General features: G+C 40.0%; 1 protein-coding gene across 1 annotated transcript in view; it reads left to right on the top strand.

Annotated features, from left to right (window-relative positions):
* UNC5D (unc-5 netrin receptor D) overlaps positions 1-24,152 on the top strand; it is a 545,977-nt gene that overhangs the window by 302,223 nt on the left and 219,602 nt on the right. The window contains exon 2 of the mRNA XM_047092087.1: positions 13,034-13,252. Coding sequence (XP_046948043.1) covers positions 13,034-13,252 — 219 coding nt within the window. The remainder of the gene's footprint in view (positions 1-13,033; positions 13,253-24,152) is intronic.

Here is a 24,152-nt window from a genome sequence, read left to right on the forward strand (position 1 = left end):
ATGTCAGCGTGGTATATTTTTGGGTCACGTATTCTTCTCCCTCTCACTTTGTAAGGAAAAAATACACAAAATTCTTAGGCATTTTTTGTAGTGCTGAGTACTCAGGGTTCTTGCTGTGGCAATTTTTTTTTCCTCACAAACAAAATAATCTATTGGATGGAAGTCCACATTAGTCTTTTTCCTATCCTTCCATCTCTGAATTTTCATTTAATAATTAATAATATGCTAATTATTCTACTATATATTGAGTGCTTATTATATGCCATATAATAACTTGGTAAACTTAACCTCCTTGAATATATACAATGTTTGCAGTACTATAGTATGCTTTTTCTATGTGGAAGGATTTGGAGGATAAAGTAGGTTAGATATCTTGCCTAAGATCTTATAACTAATTGTAAGAGAGACTTAATTTGACTCAAGCTCTAACTCCAAACCCACTTTTGTTCCCTTGTCTCAAGCTGCCTCTTGATAAAAAAAAATACCAGAAGGAACAGTATTTGGGGTTTCTAAGACAACTTGGTATAAATCTGTTTCTGACAGTGTCTGACATCCTCTCTAAGGAGAATAAGGAAACTAAGCCCCCTCTCTTGTACATATTCCACCTCCCAATCAGATGACTGTCACATCAAATCAGGACACACTCTGTTGCTGGTCACTAGTGGCGCATTGTCAGTACTTACCAAATACCACATCTCGGCAGGCTCAGCTAAATCTGTGTATTAGGAAAAATAACAAAGGAATTAAAGGATTTCATCTGAGCATCAAAACTTCATCCTCATATCAACGTCTTCTCTGATTTCCAGAAGAAAGATTTTGTTGTGCAAAGAAGTTCATCTCATTAAGAAATGGAAGACAAATCTTGTGCCTTTACTTTTCTTTATGAATCCTCCTCATAAAATATTGATTTTTTTAAAGATGTAAGTTCTTCCCTGCATAAGACCCTTTTTGTCTAGAGCTAACCATTTTAGTCAAAATTCTGTTGCTTGTGGAATAGCATACCTGATCTTTTGATATCTGTAACTCGAAATTGGTGATAAATGAAGGAGTTAATGGATTGGAAGAAATAACGTGTAAGTAAGGTGTAATTAGCATGATTAGGCACTTGATCCTGAAACAATGGAATCTATGCATTTAAATTACCTTGTACTTATTTTTAGAGATCTGTAGCTACATTTTTCTTGAAACTATAAAACAGTTAAAATGGTACAAATGTGAATATGCAGTTTATAAAAGGGTAAATGAAAACAGTTGATAAACATGCTTTAATATTTAGCTTGGCTGGCAACCAAGAAGTGTATGTTAATTAATATTCATTTTACCCATCAATGAACAAATACCACAGAATGTTTAGTGCTGGTCAGCATGAGGAAAATTGGTAAAGTTCTACAATGTTGGTGGTGATGTCGATTTGCAAAGTCTTTTTGAAAATAAATGTAGCCGCACATCATGTGCATTTAATACATATTTGGCACGAAGAGAATGGTGACAGAGTTTCATCAGGGCTTGGTTTATCTGTTTATTTAGATTTTCTTGTTCTTTACCTTCATGGAACCGACAGTCTAAAGGAAGGTACATTGGTAGGCATGAATGATGATAGAGTAGTACAAAGTATCATGGAAGGATGCAGAAGAGTAATGTATCCCAGAATTTTTGTTATTCCAGTAGGACTTCACATATGACGTATTAACTGAACAGAGCCTGAGAGATGAGAACAGGCTCTAAGAAAACAGGGAGAAATTAATAATGTAGGCAGAAGGAAAGTCATGGTGCAGACAGATCCCATGTGAAGAGCATTGAATCCCTGGAAGAATTGACCATCCCTGTAGCCTCCTGGTGGTGACATGATTAGGTGTGAAGGGAAACAAGCAGGTGAAGTCTGGATCAATGGTAGTAATTCAGATAACAGTGGTAATGATTAGATGCAGGGCATTAGGAATAGGGATGAGAAGCAGTTAGTGAATTAGGAAGATATTTAGGAGACAGAACTAGAAGGGCTTAGTGATAAATTGGATGTGGGTGCTGAGGAGAAAAGTAGGTGATGTGCAGCCCTGAGAAACTTGGGGAACCCAGTGACTGCTAAGGTCACTCTTTCATAGAAAGAACTTAGACCAAAGAACAAATCTGAGGGGCCAAGTATTAAGCTGTGTTTTAGGCATAAGAACTTTGAGGGGTTTGTGGGGACATTTATGTGAATATATCCTTAGCTGTTTTCTTGTACATATTTGAATGTCCAGAGAGAGAAATGGACTGAAGTTACACATTTGAGTCTAATTGGAATATAGATGAGTGGAGCATTATAATATCAATGTAAAATTAAAGTTTGGAAATAATGCTTATATAGTAAGGAAATGGCAAGATCAAAACTGATGTATTTCTCAATCATTAAAAATCTGGTTAAAAAATCAGGTTAATGAAAAATGATACCATGACAAAATGAAATAACATCTCACGAATATGCATAGAAAAACCAAATATTCAATAGATGTCTGATAAAGAAAGCTACGGGAATGAAATATACCAAACTATGAATACTGATAGTCTTTGGGAATTGGGTGACAATGGATAACAATGTTTTGGGGAATATATATACTTAGTGTTTTTTTTTTCTGTAATTTTATGTCTCATAATAAGACATACTTTGCAATAGAAAACATACCATAAAATGTTAAAAGACTACGCTTTTTGTGTTTGATTTTACTGGAACATTGTCAAGCTACAGGGTCATCATGAAAGAGATTTGACAAGATTATATTCTGGGTAAAATTTCTCAGTAGATGATAACACAAGACTTAGTTGTAAATGTTGTCTTTTGTATCCTGTCCAAATGAAAGCAGCATAGCATAATGGGGAGAATATTGTTGTAGATGTCAACAGAGAGATTTCAACTTAAGTTTGCTCCTTGTAGCTCTTTGACAAGTTGTTTCACCTCTGTGGGCCTGAGATAAGAGTTGGCCCAGATTTTATCTAAGATGAACTACCACTCTGTTTTGCCTGAGTCCAGTTTACATACAAAAAAAAAAAAAAAAAGTATCAAACCATGTTGCAGTCAAATTGGCCCATATTAAAATTTTGAGATCTGTGATTTATGAATCACCATCTGAGTTTTTCAAATGTGACCTGACATGTAATGGAAGTGTGTTTATTTCAAAGGGAATTTAGTGTTTGTTCCTTATGCTTTTGTTTCCCACCTTTTGTTTCTTCTTTTTGTCATAAAAAGATTGAAAGTCTCTGCCGTATTCGTGTGCAGAACATAAAACACGAAGCTCTTCCTGAAAGGTAATTTTCCAAGAATGAAAAATATGAGAATAGTGTTTGATTGTTTGGTTTTCTGTCATTCAACGTTGCATTAAAACAACCATTTTTCCATAACTATGAATGGCCTCACTCTTGAAAACTGTCAGTTACAAATGAAAAGCGATAACACTTTGAAAAGCAAAACCTTTCCCAAATCCCGCTAGGTTTTCGGAAGAATTTGAAAACTAGTCAGTGATACACATTCATACACAAATGTATCCATTGTTGGGGGGAAAAATTAAGAAACAATTTCTAAGCTTCATCTTATCTACTATTCTCAGTGAAATATTACTACATTTTAGAATGAATAAGTTTTAGAAATCTTATAATCTAACCCTTTACATTTTTTCCTAGGGGCAGATTTGTTAGTTTTTCCCTGATTTATGAATTTCCATACAATACAAGTTAGACACTATGAAGTAAAATCTGGAAGTTGCCATAGTTTATGGAGCCTTTTATATTCCTTCACAGGAACAAAGAATTGTTTATGTATATATTCACACACCTACAACATATGTGTTTACATATTTATATAGGTATATAATTCTATTTGTGTGTGTGTATATATATATATATATATATATAATTTTCTTTTTTTAATGTTTATTTTAGAGCTCGTTTAAAAAGTGTGGTGAAAGCAAACAAAAATTTAAATCCCACTAATCTCATCACACGTATAGAACCATTGGACCACATTTGGCCTCTTATTTCAGAGTCCCTTTGGAAAAACTCTTATCACGGGAACAAGTGTCTCATGCTGAATCTGATTGTACACTGAGTGTTTCTATTAAGGAATAAGGCCTGCCATCAGGCATACTACAAAACCTCTTGACTTAGATGCAATGTCAGAAGTCTGTTTTTCGTATAGGTCAAGTGAGAACCCAAGTGGTGGTCACTTTAAAAACAGAAACAAAACCTTTCCCCGTGGCCTTGGGAGATAGACTACTTTTGTTGGTGTGGCTGAAAGAGTAACTCCATCCCATGGATCAGAGCAAATGTGGTTTCTCCCTCATTCATAGTGTACACAAAGAATTAGTTTAACCTGGCTTCGGGGCCCATGTTGTTAAACCAAGAATGTTCTCTTTCTGTAATTTGGAGGCTACTCTCTGTCTACATCTCAGAAAGCTCTTAGTCAAAGACACATAGAAACAGAGATGTTAGAGCCAATTAGGGCCACTGATTTAGCACAGGTATTAAAGCAAACTCTTCAAAATGTGAGTTCTTTTCTTTTTAGTTTTTTTAATGTTTATTTATTTTTATTTTTTAAAGGTTTATTTTATTTATTTTGAGAGAGAGAGTGAGAAGGGGAAGGGCAAAGAGAGAGGGAGAGAATCCCAAAAAGTCTCCATACTGTCAGCACGGAGCCCAACATGGGGCTCAAACTCACGAGCTGTGAGGTGAGCTGAAGCTGAGCTGAAGTCAGACACTTAACCGACTGAGCCATCCAGGTGCCCCCAAAATGTGATTTCTAATGAAGATATATTTAATTGTCCCTAAGTTTCTAACTTGCATTCCATGGTACATGCCATGACCTCAGTTGGAATGCCTTCTCCCATTTGTTTCCCTGTTTACTTCCTATGTCCCATCTGTGCTGAAATGTTTTCTTCCTCGTGATGTTTGCCACAAACCCTCCCAAGGCAAGTTGGGCTGCCTTTCCACAGTGCTCCTCTCACATTGTGTGTATACTTCCAATATACTGTTTGCATGTTTGTTGTTGCTCTCTAATTTTTTGTGTCTAATTTAGTGTGTGAGCTCCTTGAGTAAATTAACTGTGTCCTATTCATCTTTGGATCTCCAGAGAACATTGGCTGACCTTAGTAGGCATGGACACATATGTCAACTTAAAAGAAATTAATATATTAAGGTAAACTATGAAAATTTAGGAAGCAGTGAATGTGCTTTTCTAAGCTCTCCGGAAATCTAAAGTTTCTCGTTCGAGGGACCAAGAACAGAGAAACTCTCCATGTTTCTTTGTGTTGTAAAGATCGTGTACGATCTTCTACTCTGCAAAATTTAAGATCTGCTCAATGCAGTAATATCTTAGACTGACAGTATAGAAGAGTGACACAGGTAAAGTGAACCATGCAAATGCAGGGAAATATAAAACATTGCAATTTTATTAGATGTTTGGAAGAAGGTGGAATAGTTTGAGTTTGAAAAAGAAATCTCTTATTGAGGCCTAGGGAAAGAGTCTGTGTTTCATAAATCGCATTAAATATTTGGTATGTAAAATTCTGGCTTTGCTCTTTCACTCTGTGGGTGCCATGCATCCCCAATCTAATTAAATAACCATATGGAGACAAGCCACATTTCTGTAAATGAACGCAAAGAACCCCGGCTCCATTTTGTTGTCTTAGATTATGTAACTTGGTTTCCCTCCTCTGGCTTTCTGCTCCAACTCACGTATTGTGGACCAGTGTGTTCACAGACACTGAGTGGAATTTAAAGAGAGATTTCGAAGGTGGCTTCATTTACATATTGCAGTGACAGGGGCTCTGGAATGCTATGACATCTCCTGTGGTTAATAAGTGCCTGCCTATTAAAAGGAAATGGTTTGGGGATCTGGCCAGCAGAAGATCCATTGTGTTGTCACACTGCTTTGCATGGCAACCAAGTGCCTGGTGTATGGTATACACATTTGCTACATGTTTATTGAATAAATGCTTCACAGCATGTTTTCATGGGTTTTGACGTAACAGAGTTATGCTAACATACATGTGGGTACCAAATAGTAAAAACAGGTTACAACCAGCAGTTCCTATCATGAGGGGTCCAGATGAAAATAATAGTCATCATCACAAAGCTGAAATATGAATATTAGTACAAATATTAGGATACTAAGCTTGGGAATGGAAATCATAGAGATCGTAATTATAAATATGTTTCTTTTTTGTAAAAGTTTATTTATTAGAGAGAGGGAGAGAGAGCACTTGGGGGGAGGGGCAGAGAGAGAGAGAGGGAGAGAGAGAATCCCAAGCAGGCTCTGGCTGTCAGTGCAGAGCCAGACGCAGTGCTTGATCTCATGAACTGTGAGATCATGACCTGAGCCGAAGTCAAGAGTTGGACGCTTAACCAACTGAGCCACCCAGGTACCCCATAAATGTCTTCCTTTTGTTTTCTGTTCTTTATCGAGACAATGATGTCAATGGTGGTGGTAGTGGTGGCATATTTTATTTATATAACATTTAGCCATTTACTGTGTACTTTTTATCTATGTTATCTCACTTTTAACATCATAAAACACTAATAAACTTTTTTCACTAATGAATGTTAATCACTCATTTTTTGTTTGTTTTTGAGAGAGAGAGGGAGGGTATAGGGGAGGGTCAGAGAGAGAATCTTAAGCAGCCTCCACACTCGGTGTGAAGCCTGATTCTGGGCTGGATTCCACTACCTTGAGATCATGACCTGAGCCAAAATCAAGAGTCAGATGCTTAATTCACTGAGCTGTCCAGGTGCCTCTAATCACTCATTTTTAATTTTTTTTTAATGTTTGTTTATTTTTGGGAGAGAGAAAGAGACAGTGCACACAGGGGAGGAGCAGAGAGAGGGAGACACAGAATCTGAAGCAGGCTCCAGGCTCTGAGCTGTCAGCACAGAGCCCGACACAGGGCTCGAACCCATGGACCGCAAGATCATGACCTGAGCTGAAGTCAGACGCTTAACTGACTGAGCCATCCAGGTACCCCATCACTCATTTTTATGAATGAGACAAATAGAACCTCATAATTAAGTTCTTCAAGGTCACAGGGGTACCTCAAAGTCAGATTATTTGATTCTAAACTTCCTCGCTTTTGCCAGATGTAGTCTTTGTTTTATGGTAGGTTTATTGGGTGGACATTGAAACAAATATGAATGTTTTGTACCAGGGAGAATATAGGCATACTTTGAAGCTAGAAGAGGGGGGAAAAAAAATGAAGTGCATTGCAAATTACTCTTGGAAAAAAAATGAAAATAATTTAAAATTTCTCAAGGCCCTTTAAATTTTTTTTTTTCAACGTTTATTTATTTTTGGGACAGAGAGAGACAGAGCATGAACGGGGGAGGGGCAGAGAGAGAGGGAGACACAGAATCGGAAGCAGGCTCCAGGCTCCGAGCCATCAGCCCAGAGCCTGACGCGGGGCTCGAACTCACGGACCGCGAGATCGTGACCTGGCTGAAGTCGGACGCTTAACCGACTGCGCCACCCAGGCGCCCCTCAAGGCCCTTTAAAGCTCAGCTTCATTTATACTCTAACGCCGTGCAATGCCATGCTGATAGTCCAGGGTCTTATGAATCCCACTTTGGAATGCCTCTGGCCTCCAGTATGCCCAGTCCTGTTACAGATTGAAAGATCAACCAGTGGACTGTTGGCCGTTTTGTAGGGTTAAACATGATAGAATGGCAATCCCCTGACCCCAGTCTCTTTTTCTTTCTGAGGTTCACTGTCAGAAACTCTCCTTGTTATTTTAGTTTTAGTGGTTAAATATTCCTGCTTAGAGATGAAACTTTTTCCGGATGACACATTGAAAAAGCTTTCTCATTACTTTATTCTCTAGCACTTACTCTTTGCCTTCTTTGTTTTCTGAGCTTAGTGAGGATGGCTAGTCATTTGATTTTAATTAGTTAAGCACTCACTGTGCTGTTCTCTCAAAAATATTTTTCTTGGGGCACCTGGGTGGCTCAGTTGGTTAAGTGTCCAGCTTCGGCTCAGGTCATGATCTCGTGGTTCATGAGTTCAAGCCCCACATCAGGCTCTGTGCTGGTCATGTAGAGCCCGCTTCTCTTTCTCTTTCTCTGTTCCTACCCTGCTCATGCTCTCTGTCTCTGTCTCTCTCTCTCAAAAATATATAAAAATTAAATAAAAATATTTCTTTTCTCAACACCCCCTCTAGACTGTGTCCATAATATACCCTTTCTGACCTGAAATCACAGTCCTGCTAACAGGATAACTGAGTGATCTTTAAGATGTATATTATACTCGGGGCGCCTGGGTGGCGCAGTCGGTTAAGCGTCCGACTTCAGCCAGGTCACGATCTCGCGGTCCGTGAGTTCGAGCCCCGCGTCAGGCTCTGGGCTGATGGCTCGGAGCCTGGAGCCTGCTTCCGATTCTGTGTCTCCCTCTCTCTCTGCCCCTCCCCCGTTCATGCTCTGTCTCTCTCTGTCCCAAAAATAAATAAACGTTGAAAAAAAAAAAAAGATGTATATTATACTTAATGCAAGCTGAGTTAACACACAGATAATATTTTATATCTACTCTTGGTTTTACCAACTGCATGCTACTGCCATAAGGCACTCACTCAACGTATCAGACTAGAATGAAGTTGTGAGGTGATTGGAGTCCAAGACCTGAGTTCAAATGTGGAGCCCCATTTACCAGCTGTATGACCTTAGATGAGGCACATAATTGAAGCATTTTTGCAAATGCAAAACCGGATACTTACCATCCCACCACACAGTTTGTGTGAAGCTTAAGTGACCTAATCCATGAAGAAGGCATATCACAATTATCTCCAATCATTCAGTAAATGGCAGCTCTTACTTTTGCTCTCTGCTATCCTAGTTCCCATGTTTTTTAGCTCTCCAAAATTCTTTTTAAGTTTATGTATTTATTTTGAGAGAGAGCACAAGCAGGGAAGGGGCAGAGAGAGAGCAAAAGAGAGAATCCCAAGCAGGCTCCAAGCTGTCTGTGCAGAGCCTGATGAGGGGCTCAATCTCACAAACGCAGAGATTGTGACATGAGCCTAAATCAGGGGTTGGAACTTAACCCATCGAGCCATGCAGACGCCCCTGTCCCAAATTCTTTAACACTGAGAGTGTTGGATTTCAATAAAGTGAAGCCTGGAGCTCTGGCTTTGTTTAAAAAGGAAGATCTTGGGGCACCTGGGTGGCTCAGTTGGTTAAGCGACCGACTTTGGCTCAGGTCATGATCTCACAGTTTGTGAGTTCGAGCCCCACGTTGGGTTCTGTGCTGGCAGCTCAGAGCCTGGAGCCTACTTCAGATTATATGCCTCCCCCTCTTTCTCCCCCTCCCCTGCTCATGCTCTGTGTCTCTCTGTCTCTGAATAATAATTGTTAAAAAAATAATTAAAAAATAATTAAAAATAAATTTTAAAAAGGAAGATCTCATTGTAGCAATGAAGATTATTTTCTGCAAAAACAACAGAAAATCTTACTATTAGTAGCTTAAATAAGTAAATATTTTAAAAAATTTTTCTGGAGGGGGATGCCTCGTGGTGTTATTTCCGCCTGTATGTTGTCGGAGCTGGTAGCTCTGTGCTCCTCTGGGATTTTTTTTTCCTCTTGATCTTCCCTAGTTAAGGCAGGGACAAAGGGAGAAGGGACAGTACCCACCATACCTATTTCTTTTATTAGGAAAATAAAAGCTTTCTCAGATATTTTTCTGTTTATGACTCATTTGCTAGATGGTTGTTACATGACCATTCCTACCTGCAAAGAAGTAAACTGAGTTTATGATTTCTCCAACCTCTACTGTAAAAGCAGTATGGGAAAAGGCAGTTAACTGGGTCATACGGTCACCAGCATTTGTCACACCAGGTTTGAAACATTTCTCTGGATTAGAAAGCAGTGGCAGATGCATTGAGATTATAAGAACATTTACCCTGGAGCCCAAAAGTATTCATGCGGTCTTCTATAAAACCATTTATTAAAATAAGTTGCTGCCTCCCACCCCCTTCAAAGAACAGGTGCTGTCAGCAACTTCCAAGCACCTGAAAAGTGTCCACTTCACCTCCTTTTTTTCCCATCACATCCCTTTGGCTTGATGAATCCTGAAAATTTCATGAGCAATTTAGTTCTAAGCCACTAGGTGGGGTTGAGCATGGCAGGTCTCTCCAGTGCAAGAAGGAGGTAGATGACCCTCAGCCTTGTGGGGTAAGGAAGTGGTATCTTCCTGGAGGTAAGCCTGCTGGGAAAATCCACCCTTCTAGCATCACAGAAGCCATCTGAAGAGCAGGAATTTGATCCTGAGCCCAGTGAGGAACTTGGAGGAGGGAAGTGGAGCTTGGGAGCAGTGTTAGGTAAACACCACTCCCAACACTTCACTATAGACAACTAAATCAATCAATCAATCACACTTATTTCATTTCTTTGTTGGAAGGATACAAATAAATGGTGATACATATGCAAATATACCTGTGATCTCACCTTCCCACTGCCACCCCTTTTCTCTTTGTTTCTTGTTTTCATGGGTCCTGGCCCTTTTCCTATGCATACATGACTTTGACATGGCTTCAATAATAATTAAGATGTAATGTTATAGTCTGCCTTTTTTGTTTTTTTTCCCCTTGTCTGAACATTAAGATTGATCAATTCTTAATGGAGATAGCCAGGACACTTACCTACCTACTTTTCTATTCCACTCTCCTGCTTTGTTTCACATAAAAGCCGAACTTGTTACTTTATTTAAAGGGTATTTATTAAAATAGCAGGAGGGTAGCCTAATTGCACTCAGATCTCTGTTTTGTGAATTGGATGGTGTGAGCTTGATGTATTTTGTGATCTAGTGCCTTTGTCATTTTATTTATTCTGAATAAAGGTGGCCTTTCTATTTATTTAGAGACAGTTATTTATGATGCTCCCTGCCCCCGTTTTAGGAGCTACTTTGGAAATTCGTGCATTGTTACTAGTTAAGTTAAAACGCATCATTCAAAATGTATGCCGGTGGCTATTCATTCAGGCTCCCACCACAAGGTTTGGGTATTCCTTATCAGGTGACCCTTTTCTGCAGCAATGAATTACTTTGGACAGAACGCAAGGCCCTGATGGGAGTGGAACCTGTTTGATGTCCATATAAAATCTCTTAATACCTTTGTCATTTCCTCTAATGCATGGATTTACAAAAGCCTGAGGGGACTTAGTATTTATTGAAGATGGAAATTGGCGTGAGCAGTCAGTAACGAAATGAATTAATATATGATCTATTTTATGAAGCCTACTGAAAATATAATTTAAAACTTTAAGAAGAAAAAAAAGTATACCTCTCAGATTCTGTCCTGACCCTTCTTATTCCATATGGCCTAGACACATTTTATTTTCTGAGTTCATTGTACTTTTAAGACATAAACTGTTTGTTCTCTTGCTATTTAGGGTACATGCTTTATGATGAATTTTTGAGACTTCCACTTACTTACACATGAGCTGGCTTTTCTATTGCAAATACACTTGGAAGGTCATAGTATCCGAAACTCTTTGGTGTGTGAGGTTTTTTGCCCTTAAGTTGATGTGTTTAGTGGGAAAAAATAATTTGGAGAATCAAACTCTTGTTTTCATTCATCATGGTGGCGCACATGGTGTTTGTTCCCCCTGGCAAGACATATTTTTCACAACTCGGTGTCTTTTGTTTTCTTCTTCACGCAGAAATATAATTATAGGCAGTAACACCTCTTATGTCCTAGCCCCTTACCCTTTATTTGCATTTGAGAATGCCCTCTAAAACTTAAATTCTTACCCCCCTAATATTGTGGCTTCTGTTTACCTTTGACAATGCTTACTGATGTAGGTTGTTGACTTGAGTGCAAATAGTAAGAGGGCTGTTTGTTGTCCTGAATTACACTGAAGGTGCACAGAGAGCCAGGTTAGGTCCCTGGACTCACCCTACCTCCTAGGCTCCCTCCTGATGAACTGGATTATTCTCCCAGTGCTTTTTCTAGGTCCCTTTTTCCAGCTTCATCCTGGAGACTGGTTTGCTCTGAATGTGAATAACCCTTTCCAGGGCACAGTTGATCTGGGTACTGAAATTCTTGCTTTCTTCATTCTTTCCCTGGAATGACCATTGAAGGCACACTTGTTCCCCCTGGTCATTTCCACAGTGCTCAGTGTTCAGATCTTGCTTTCGTTGACTTTGTGCTAGTTTCCTGGGACTTAAGTCCTTGAGAAGTGTAGTGAAGAGGGAATGAATCAAAATCTTGGCTTCTGTTTTTTTTCCTTTTTATTTTGCTTCTCTCATCAGTTCCCTAAATTTAGGGGAGAGTCATGTCCATTTTTTATCTTTGAAAAAATGTAATTATGGGTCCAAAAGTAAAAGCTTATGGCTGTTTTAGTGATTTGTTTAGTTCATAGCCTTGAAAGTGAGATTCACAGTATATGGAGGGGGGTGTTGAGGGCAGAGAATTTTTTAGCCATGGGCAAGCAGGACAAAAATACATTCCTTTTAGAATGTTCAGTAAGTTGGTGAGGTTTTGGAGAAAACCCTAAGATAGGATGCCAGCCAATCTCCAGTTTTATACGTAGAGAAAGCATTTGTTTTTTGTTTGTTTGTTTTTAACATGTCTTATGACTGAGTACCCTCCGACAACATCGTCATTATCCACACTCACTTATAGGAGAACAAAAGCTATTTCCACCATCATTTCAAAGTTTTGAGGCAGCTTGGGGCCGGCATTGAGGTAACCACTCACCAGACTGGATGTTCAGAATCAGTCTCTCACCCCACAGATACTTGACTCTGTTCTTTCAGCAAAGACCTGCAGACTCACAACTGTGGTTTGAGGGAGTCTCCTATTCCTTATTTTCATTTGTCCCGTGACCCTGAGGGTGTGTTCTGATAATGGTACCATGTTATATAGTTCAGCCTCTAGATGAGAAGTCATCTGCACGGGCCTTACGAGCATACTGTATTCATATGATGCAGTGTTTTTCAGGACAGATTCTTAGAGCCGGTGTGGGCTGTGCTTTGCATCCTGATGTGTGTGCTGTCAGTATGGGCAGCGTTCTAACGGCCTCTTCAATTTCGCAGGAGCTGACAACGGCGAAGCCCTCCCCGACTCCATCCCCTCAGCTCCTGGGACACTGCCTCATTTCATAGAGGAGCCAGATGATGCTTATATCATCAAGAGCAACCCCATCGCACTGAGGTGCAAAGCGAGACCAGCCATGCAAATATTCTTCAAATGTAATGGCGAGTGGGTCCATCAAAATGAGCACGTCTCTGAGGAGAGTCTGGATGAGAGTTCAGGTAAGAATGGGAAGCAGTGGGAGCAGATCCTCACGTTGCTACATTGCTGGGGATAAGTGCGAAAGGCACCCACCAGTTCTTTATTTGAATGAGGTCATATTAACATCATCCAGGAATATAAGATAAAGTGCAATTGTGTGTTTAAATGACTCCACAGCTCCTTGGCTAGTCTACTCCTCTATGGTACATGGGCATCTTTTTATCCCGCTCTATATAACTTTAACACCCAGTTTGGGATGGAAGTGAATATTCTCACTGGAAATAAAGCCAACCAGTCACTGCTTTCATTGTCTTAATTCTAAATATTTTTGAAGGCAGATCTACCGAACACGTTTTTAAACAGCGTAATTTTAGTTGCTCTGATCTTCCCCCCTAGATATTATTCTTGGGTACTTCATTCTCCATGGTTGGTGGTTTCTGGGACTTCTTCAGGTTCTTTTGGTAACTGGTAGAGCCCACATTTGATTACCAGATTTGAATGGGATCTCCAGTATGAGAGAATTTAGGGACCTTCTTTATTAATTTGGCTAATATGGCTGATGAGTGGTGATAAGAATAATGATTACCAGCTGGTGTTTACTGAGCACTTACTGTGTACCAGGTCTCATGTAAACATTTGACACACGTTATCTCACTGTCATCACAACAGCCCTTGGGTAAATCACACCATCATTACCTTCTTATAGATAAGGAAACTGAGACTCAAAGACATTAGGTAAACTACTGTAGGCTTGTGCTAGAACTGAAAGCAAAATCATTGGACTTACAAGTTCCAAAATTTGTAAGTTGTTAAATTTTAGTGTATAACAGAAACTGCCTATGCTTTTGAATTCTGGCTGCTCGGACTACCTGAAAATGTAGCCTCACCCTAAATCCAAACTGTTCTCACCCTAAATTACTGACTTTGTTGGTCCTGAGTCACTCTCTAGATGACAGATTTTGAATAAGTCAAGCAGCCTGAGTATAATTAGGAAGTTGCAAGTCAGCTTAATTTATTAGCTATATACCACTGCTCTTCTATATGCTAATGGCCTTTCAGAGTGTTCAAAGAAGGCTAAGATACAAACACTAATCTCTGAGGCTTGATTCCTGCTGATAAGTGGAAGTCCATTATGCCCATAAGTGCACTTATCCTATGGAGGATTAAAAAAAAAGATTATGCCTAATTAGGATTATCAGGAAAGGTGTGGAAGCATTCACATTTGAAAGGGACATTGATGACTAGGTAACTTAATTAGGTGTAATAGATGCTACACTAAATGGGAGAGAGAGGGGTCTCAGTAGCCTGGATGTCAACATTAGTAAATGAAAGAAAGCTTAGTATCTCTTCAGCTGGAAGTTTGATCTGGTTGAGATAGAATATTGGTGTGGAATAGCAGCTGATGGCTGTCAAACTTCATTCATTAGAGGGCTCGAAAGACCTCACATATGAAGTGAAGAGTACCTTACTTTTATGAGTATCTTGGTGGTGGTGGGGATTGATTATATTGACGTTTGAAAATGCGATGGCTGGAGCTCTGCTTTGTGAAATGAGTCTGCACAGGTGTTTGGAATGGTAAGAAGCAAGAATGGATGAGTCAGGAGACTTGGATATTTCAGTTGGGGGAAAGAAAGGTCTGCTTCAAGTGGTGGCCACAGAACTAAGAACTGGACTTCTGATGGGAGAAGCACTTTAACAAATCAGACTTAATAGCTGACTGACGGGGGTGTCTGGGTAGCTGGCTCAGTTTGTTAAGTGTCAGATTCTGGGTTCCAGCTCAGGTCATGATCTCTTGGTTTGTGGATTCGAGCCCCTGAGAGCATGGAGCCTGCTTGGGATTTTCTCTTCTCTATCTCTCTCTGTTTCTCTCTGTCTCTCTCTCTCTCTTATCTCTCCCCCCGCCGCCCCACGTCTCTCTCTCAAAACAAATAAATAAACTTAAAAAAATAGCTAACTGATGGAATCAATGAAGAAGATGGAATATTAATCTCAAAAGAAGCAGAAGGGGGGTGGGTGCTATTGCTGTGAGTGATTACATTAGCAAGGAGAAAAGGCTGAGATCATTGGACAAGCTGAATTTGAAATACTTAGGAGAGATCATTAAGAGCTGTAGATCTGGAGCTTGTAGAGTTCAGAGCTAGAACAGTAGACGTGGTGGTCATCCAGAAATAACGAAGCCATGGAAATGAGTTGTCCACAGGCAGTAAGGAATATGAAAAGGAAATGGATCCAGAGAGTGACTTCCTTAGGAGTCAGGAAGAGGAGTATCAACAGGTAACAAACAAGCAACCAGATTACACTCTGTTCCAAAGCAAGAAGTGAAACTTAGTTCCAAAAGATCTTCAGGTAATACTCTGTTGCTGCGTGGGGATCAATAAAGAAGACAGAGAACTAAACGTTGTATGTGTGTGTATATGTGTGTGTGTGTGTGTGTGTATACGCACATGTATATATACACACATGTATATACATATACACACACACACACACACATATATATATATATATATATATATATATATATATATGTTAAACCTTATAGAATTCTGAACTCATTTGGGACTGCAGTATAAATGCATAACTTCAAAAGGTAGAGAAACACCTAAAACTTTATCACAATTTCCTTTTGCAGTTTGGAACCAATATGAGGAAGGAAAAAAAAAAATGGGTCTGCTTTAGAGATGTTGTTCTTCTGACCAAAAGCATGCTTGGAATTCTGGAATCTAGATATGAGAGCTGGAAGGGACCTTAGTAATAACCTAGCAACCCTGTTTTACAAAATACAAATCTTCAGTTCCAAGAGCTACAACTAGTTTATGGCATAGCTGTTTCTAGAACCCAGATCTCCTGGTTTCTACTTCAGATATATTTCCTCCACACTGTAAGCCATCTTTACATACAGATTCCTGTGCTTTCCTTCCTAATAAGAATTTTCACAAATTCCCTTACTGACATAAGGATGGCTTTTAGCCCATGGCTCATCATTTTCCATCGTGAAGCTTTTTCATATTTCCATTTCCCAAGTTTATAATCCCATAGTTATTCCTTTGGGATTTCTTTATCCTTCATCATTTCTGCCATCTCTGTGAGAGCCAATCCTTTTTCCTATGTCATGTTTCTGGTAGACAAGAGTTTATAGCAACTGAAGATACAGAGAAATTTCTAGGATTGCAAATATATAGTATCTTTCTTCAAATGATTTAACATAATTCAGGCAAAAGAGGAAGACAGAGCCAACCTCAGTGTCAGCAAAATGTCTGCATTTGTGCCCCCAGGATTGGGATCTTAGATACTCCATGCATTGGGAGAGACTGAGTCATGAGCAGAGCAGCCCCATTTATCTTGGTGTGTACACTTGAAAGGAAGATTCTGAAATCTGGGAGAGGGCAACAAAGGGAAGAGCATTTGCCATGTGAGCAAAAGCCTGTAAAACAATGGGAGAATGTGAAAGGCTTATATATCTTATATTCAATTAGTCCAACTGGAAAGGACTCAAATACCAGTGGCTCAATGAGGCTGTGTTTTATTGTCCGATGTTTCTGGCCTAGATTCTGTCCAGTAATGAACTCACAATAGCAGAATCCCATTGGGTAAACTGCTCCAAATGAAAGATGGGAAGAACATTGAAAATGGCCAGGTATTTTTTTTTATACCAGTCCTAGAAAATCCTATATCCATTCTCATTGGAAGACCTCTTGGTAAGTATTGCAAGCCAATTTAACACTGCACCCTCTTGTAATTTCACAACATTCTGTTTTGTTATTGCTTCCCCCTTTTAATTCCCCTAGCATTGCTAGGCAACTCCATGTCTTGCAAATAGCAGCGTTGATTACATTCTCTGTTTCCATGTAAAAGTCTCTTCTCTCCACTTAAAGAAAAAAAGAAAAAAAAAAAAAGACCAATAAAAAGTCACGAATTTCAAAGGAACTGGGAAGAACAAAAAAAAAATCATAAATGACAAAACCTGAAAAGATTATATACCAATTTTTTGTTGAGAAAGAATTTAAATTTTAACAGCTACCTTTTTGGAAAGAATTTAATAAGTACAACCTTTTCTTCCAAGTCATTTTGATTGAATCAATAGGAAAAAAAAAAAATGTCTCTCCCTAAACAGTTTTCTTCTGTGTAGTTAATGAAAATCGCTGTCTACTGCACACTGCAATTATGTTTCCTAAGCTCTGTATTAATAGAAGAATAGTGGAAATCGGAGCAAGATGAGTGCAGATGGTGTATGTCGAGCCAATACATAAGTGCAATTAAGGTTGGAAGCAAAATGGCCTCAGGTATTGAAAAATAGATGCATTACTTCCCTTGGGTTCTTCAGTGTGGAGCTCCAGCACAGGGCTTGACTACCTTTACAGACTTAATGGCTTTTGATTGGGTCTGTAAGACAATTCCTGCTGGTCCAGGAGGGAAGGACGCCAAGAGGACAAGGAAGTAGGACCACATTTGAGCAGAGGTAGAGAATTGTTCATGTTCTTTTAAGAAGTCAGAAGTAACTGCTTATCTATCGTTGGCCAACATAGTCTCCATCTGAACGCTCCCAGAGAATATTCTCTTTACTTAACATTTTCTTTCTTCAAACTCCTACTGGGAAATGCATAAGACCGGGAGTGTTTGGAGTAGACATAGAATCTTTTGTATTTTCCAAATTGGAAGCAATAAGTCCTTTCAGTTGTTAAAGGCTGCAAACTGCCTTTGGTCTTTCTGGTAATTTGGCCCCGTCATCTAAGAGTTCAAATAAGAAGAAAAAGGATTGTGTGTTTTCACACAATTTAGCTCAGAAAACCCAGAGCTAGAGTTCTTTCCTGCAAAAGGCACAATTTATTTGACATGAGTTACTGTGTTTGCACAGACATGGCCATACCTCTTAGTAATGTACACTTTCAGTTCTCTGCACAAGCCAAGGGGTCCTCTTTTGTTTTGCCTCATTTCATTTGGAAATATGAGAACTCTTCTTCCTTGTGATTTTCCTCTGTTAACATCTGGAGTTGAGAGGTAATCCCTACCTAGGAATCACGCCCCTGAGAAACGGCCTGAGTGCTCAGTAACAGAGAAATTAAGAGATTTAATGTAGTAAACAGACACACACACACACACACACACACACACACACACACAGAAAAGAAACAACAAGAACCAGCAAAACCCATCCTTGGCAATGAAGGTAATGTAGCCTGTGGGAAGCTTGAGTTATCAATAAGCTAAACCACTTCTTTATTGTTCAATAAAAACAGAAGTTCCCTTAACAATGCTCCGTGGCTCTTATCTTATTCTACCTTGGAGATATTGAACTCTAATGAGTGAAATAATGTGTATTCCAATGTGTTATGGGAAAAGTCTCAACTCCGGTAAACTAATATTTTTCTTCTTAAAGAATATCATTTCAGGGCTTTCATTGTGTGTGATTTCCTTTTTAAACAACTGGAGTCCCTCTCTGGGGATAAAAGGTTAATGGATTGTGTTGAGAAAAGGGAGAAGAGTAGAAATAAAAATGTATTAAATCTTTAAAGTTTGTATCTAAGAACTTTGCTGTGCTGGTGATGGGGATTTGAATATAGTTTCTTCCAGAAAACCATTAATTTGAAGTTGCCTTCAATGATTCACAAATCACCAAGGTACATTTGGGAAGCATATATTTTAGTCCACATAACACAGAAATAATCAATCTCTCAAGTGTTCCATTGACAGTTTGTGGGTTTAAAACTCACTTTTATAGAAATGTTCTCCCATCCCACCCTGGATTTCATCTTGCTCATCCCTGTGCTTTTCAGAGAGGACTGACAAATTCTTAAAAGCTTTTCACGAAAACACTATGCATTCTTTCCATAACCTTGTGACAGAGTATAGAAGACCTTGTCTCTCCTGTCCAGTTGAACCTTACCTACAAAAAAATTGGCGGCCACTTACACTCACTCCATCCTTAGCAGAGAGAGACAGCAGCTCACCATTTATGTAATTTAATAACAATTCCTGACAGGGACCAGAGATTTGTTGTACATACTAAATTCTTTACCGGTGCCTTTGGACATTTTCAGTTTTTTCTGTTCATACGACACTCAGAAGTATATTTATTTGAAGTAGGAATTACAAGAATCTAAAAGAAACCCTGAAGACCATGTAGTGGTTAAGAGCATGGGTATCAGTGTTAGACGATACCAGGTTTGTTTGGAATCTGGCCCTCACTTTACAAGCTTTGAGGTACATATGTTACCTAGCTTCCTTCAAGCTCAGTTTCCCCAGATGTAAAATAGCTGTAATTATATCTTTCACATAGAACTGCTGTGAGGAGTGCAGAGTCCCAGGGCCCAGTGTATATACAGCAAGTGCTCAATTAAGGGTAGCCTTGAAAGGGATAAATCTGAAATTGTTCATTATTATTATTATTTTTTCATGGGGCAAGCGGCTGTTGATTACTCTTCCAAAAACAAACAGAAAGTTGTGAACTTTCATAATTTCAAATAGACAAAAGGGCCAGTATTATTCACATGCAAGTAACTGTCTTGCATAGAATAACCTCTCACTGGCTCGTGATTCATTCCTTCAGTTTACATTCACGCTGTATGTAATTCTCCCAGCCATTGGGAGCGCTGTGAGAGGTAGAAGCTGTATGATATATGCCTTGCCCTCAGGGCATGATCTACTCCCCGGAGGCAATTTGAGTGACCTCAGGAAACAGAAGTCACTTATTGAGGCAGCTGGGTTGGAAGTCACAATTGTTGCCCACCAAGCTATGAGTGTGATGTCCCAGTGAGTCATCTGCAGGGTGCTGTCCTCTAAATAACCCTACTTTGCCTACTCCTGGCTCTAGAGTTTCCCTCTCTCTGCTATCAGACAACACTATCCAGTTAATTTGCTTTCCTCTGCCAGACACCTCTGTGCTGATTAATTCTAATCTCTGGTGTGGAAGAAACTGGAGAGCTTGAGTGTATTCTTGGTTTCTGTACTTAACTCTGAACTTGTGCTTCTGAGGAATACGTGTAGTGGTTATTATCTAGGGGAAACTAAAGAGTATTCATTAGGCATCGCACACATTCAAAGGATGACTATTTTTTTTTTATCAAAATACATTTTAATCTTGTTGCTAGGATGGAGTGGCAAAAGACATTTAGCCCTAATTAAGCATCTGCCAGGAAAATGAAATACAGTTCTACCTTTTAATTATCTACATTTAACTTACTATTTTCAATAGCATGTTGGCCTGAAGATATCTAAGGTCCCCAAAGTAATGGAGGCACGCTTCCGTGAAAATGCTTCCTTAATATGTCAGACTTCTGAAACTTTAAATATGTGTCCCATCTGTGTGTCCTTCCCAGAGCCTTGCTTTAGACGTGAAGCTGACTGGGTAAGGAGACAGCCTTCATGTCCCCGGTAGAATGGCATCCATCCCCAGAAGCTCTTGCTGCATGGAGGGGTGAGCAGCCCCTCTTGTGTGGTCCCATAGCGCTTCTCCTGTCTTGGCAGTTCCCTTGCCGCCTTGTCGGGGTAGGTTGAAATGTCTCCCCCCTTTAACCTATAAGCTCCTTGAGGGCAAGAATCTTGATCATCTGCTTTGTCACAGTATCCTCAGCACCTGGTGTAGTGGCAGGCACAGTATGATGACTCACTTATTTTGTTCAAATAATGTACATTACAAACTGTATAACATCTCTGATGTGTTGCCTATGATAGGGGACCTGCAACAAGGTATGCATAGAGACAATAATAACATGATGTTAAGATGAAATCAGATACTACATGTGGTTACCTTAATAATAAAAGTAAAGGGTTATAAAAGGGTACAGTAATCAGCAATGATAATGCTATTCAAAATATGGGGAAGCTTCTCATTTTTCAAACATCTTTTTTTAAATGTTTATTTATTTTGAGAGAGAGACAGAAAGCACAAGTGAGGGAAGGGCAAAGAGGGAAAGAGAGAATCCCAAGCAGGCTTCATGCTCAGCACAGAGCCTGATGCAGGGTTCAATCCCAGGACCATGAGATCATGACCTGAGCCAAAATCAAGAGTCAGACTCTCGAGCGACTGAGCCACCCGGGTGCCCTGAAGCATGTTTTCTAGGCTCTAGCCCTGGACTAGTAAGAGGCACATGAAAAATATTCCCTTGTGGAAGTGGTGGGCTTTCTGCCTCCTGATGTGTGAGTTGTTTTCTGTCTTCTCCAGGGACCATGGGTAAGGAAGGACGATCTCACAGCCGAATGCAGGCATTGGAGGGGAGTGAGAAACCTAAGTAGGCAATGGTTCATTGGAGAAGGCTCTTGAATATGAGACTGTTGCTTTTCAACAGGAGTTTCATTTTTCCTTTTTCTTTCCCAAAGAATTGAGGGAGGAGGGCCCTGTGCTACTCATGAAGTTGTATTGGAAATAGTTTCTTGGAGCTTTGTCTCTGGAGAGCAGTTTACTCATTCTCTTGGTTAATCCCCAATTGTGAGCCATTACAATGTGGAAAATAAAGCACGGAGTTGGTGAAACGCAGAGCTAAGCTGGCCCAAGGAGAGGGTACAGAGCATCAGTTGAGAAAACAATTCACCAAAACCTAGTTTGCTGGTTTTTTACTTCTTCTGTGTGGTTTTGGGATATGAAAGATACGCCAAGGAGGAAGAGGGATCCTTGGCTTCCCTTCTTGAAACTTAGTTATCCAGTTTAGTAAAGCTAAGCATCCTGCTATAGAGAACTTCCAAAAGATTGAGGAACATGAAGCTAGGAGGGGTGGGAAGCATCAGGGAATGATGTCAAATTCCTCCCCAGGTGCCCATCACCAGGTGTATCTGAGAGCAGGCTGGCAACAATAACCATGGCAGGATGCTACCTTTGGGATTTGTGGAAGTGCGATAATGAGCAGTAGATAAAAGGTGTGGGACAGCTATTAGGCCCTGGGCTGCAGTGGGTGTGGTGCTGAATGCGAAATACTATTCCAGAATTCTTTCTTTGCTAGGGAACAAGTCAAGACTAAGACTTAAAGCCCTTTTCATAAACGGTAGCCAGGAATAAATGATTTGCCTTCTTTTTCTCTCACCGTTGCCTTCCCGCTGTCTTCTGTATTTCTCTTCTTGGAACACTAACACGTATACCTTCAATTAGTTTGAAAATTCTGTAACTTTCAGTCTCCCACCAGGATTAGACCTGCTAAGAGTAACTAGTGTTTTCTATCTGATAAATAAGGGGATTACAGCAATAACTGCTGTCAGCATTTTTCTCATTTAAACAAATAAAGCTGACAAATGATGAAGGTCTGTGCTGTTCTGTTATGTTTAGAACATGCAGAGCAATTATTCATCTGCTGCCAACATTAGTCTCCGTACAACCGAACCATCCAACAGCGTCGAAAGCTTATTAGCATATCAGTCCCATAGTCATATTTTTATATATTCTGTAAGACGCCAGTCCATTACAAAGGCTGATGGTTATAATTTACACAGTAATTTAAAGGGTTGGACTTTTCTGTGCTTATTAGAGTTACACAAGTCATCAGGTGCAGTGCTGCTCTTATTTATGAGATGTCACCTTCTGTGTGCCTGGGATTTTTGCTCCTCTGTAGTATTTCCCGTGAACAAGTTAGCTGCCGTCTCTCGAGGTGGGGAAGTAATGGCCATCCCTGCAATGCTGTTGGATGAACTTCAGCGGAGGGGTGTGGGCAGTGGTTTCCTTAAATAGAGCTGCTTTCCCTGGATGTTTGGTGACGCTCACACTTTGTGTGTGTGTGTGTGTGTGTGTGTGTGTGTGTGTGTGTGTGTGTATCACTAGACAGAGCTATAATGGAGATTTGAGAGAGAATATACTATTTAAATTTTTTTTTATTCAATAGAATTATTTCTTGTTATGGTAGAGATAAGCATAATAGATCCACAATGGTCATGATTTTCCAAGAGGTCTCCTAGAGGGAATGATGTGACAAGACTGAAGACTTCATGTTAGAAGAAAGGTCTAATCCAGATAGTATATTTGGCCAGACGGGGGTGGAGGTCATGTCACTTGTGGCCTTTTATTTTTATTTTTTTTAATCTATTTATTTTGAGAGAGAGAGAGAGAGAAACAGCATGCACGTGTAGGTGCAAGTGGAGGAGGGACAGAGAGAGGGAGGTAGAGAGAGAATCCCAAGCAGTCTCCACGCTATCAGTGCTGAGCCTGATGTGGCGCTTGATCTCACGGACCTTAAGATCATGACCTGAACCGACATCAAAAGTCAGATGCTTAACCTACTGAGCCTCCCAGGCGCCCCACTTGTGGCCTTTGCAGGGAGCCTGCCACCCTGATGCAGCCTGCAGGAAAAATACACTGTGTTTGCAAATAGTTGGTTTATATTCGTTTGGCTGCTTCAATCTGATGGGAAAGCCCCTGTGAAGAACTTGTAACTGAGCTGTCCCAGTGTTGCAATTGTGACTTTAGCATTGTGCTTTCACCTGCAGTTAGTCTGAAGGAAGGGTTGCAGACTTCTGGACATGGAGTAAGGTAAGGTCGGACCTTCATGGTGATGGTCCGCGGTCTATGGTTTATGCTTCCCCAAAACAAATATGCAGCTGTCTGTTCATGTGTCCACGTTTAGTTTCTGTATGGGATGCACTGACATGTTGGGGTCTTACTCACCCTGGAGGGATGTCCTGCCAGAGGGGGCTGCCTGATTCCTGGAGAGAGCAGATAACTTGCCTGTAAGAGTGCCTTTTATATGCAAACAAACTATCCAGAGCCCAGACCCTGAGCTACTACTTTTATTAAGCTCTTACACTTAGGGCAATATTCACTTATGCTCATTTCAGGACCAGCTACCTGACAACTGGGGACAGCCATTATGTTCCTGAGCCCACTGAAATGATTCAAACTAGACAATTTTACACCTGTTTACCAGGTCCCGTGTCTTCCCATGGAAACCACAATAAAGGCTCTTGCCCCCATTTTCCTGTGCCCCTTCTGCCGCCTAGCTTCCC

This window comes from Lynx rufus, unplaced genomic scaffold (genome assembly GCF_022079265.1).
Source record: "Lynx rufus isolate CCGP_SWC_20201006 ecotype Redwood Valley unplaced genomic scaffold, mLynRuf1.p SCAF_3, whole genome shotgun sequence".
NCBI classification, from domain to species: domain Eukaryota; kingdom Metazoa; phylum Chordata; class Mammalia; order Carnivora; family Felidae; genus Lynx; species Lynx rufus.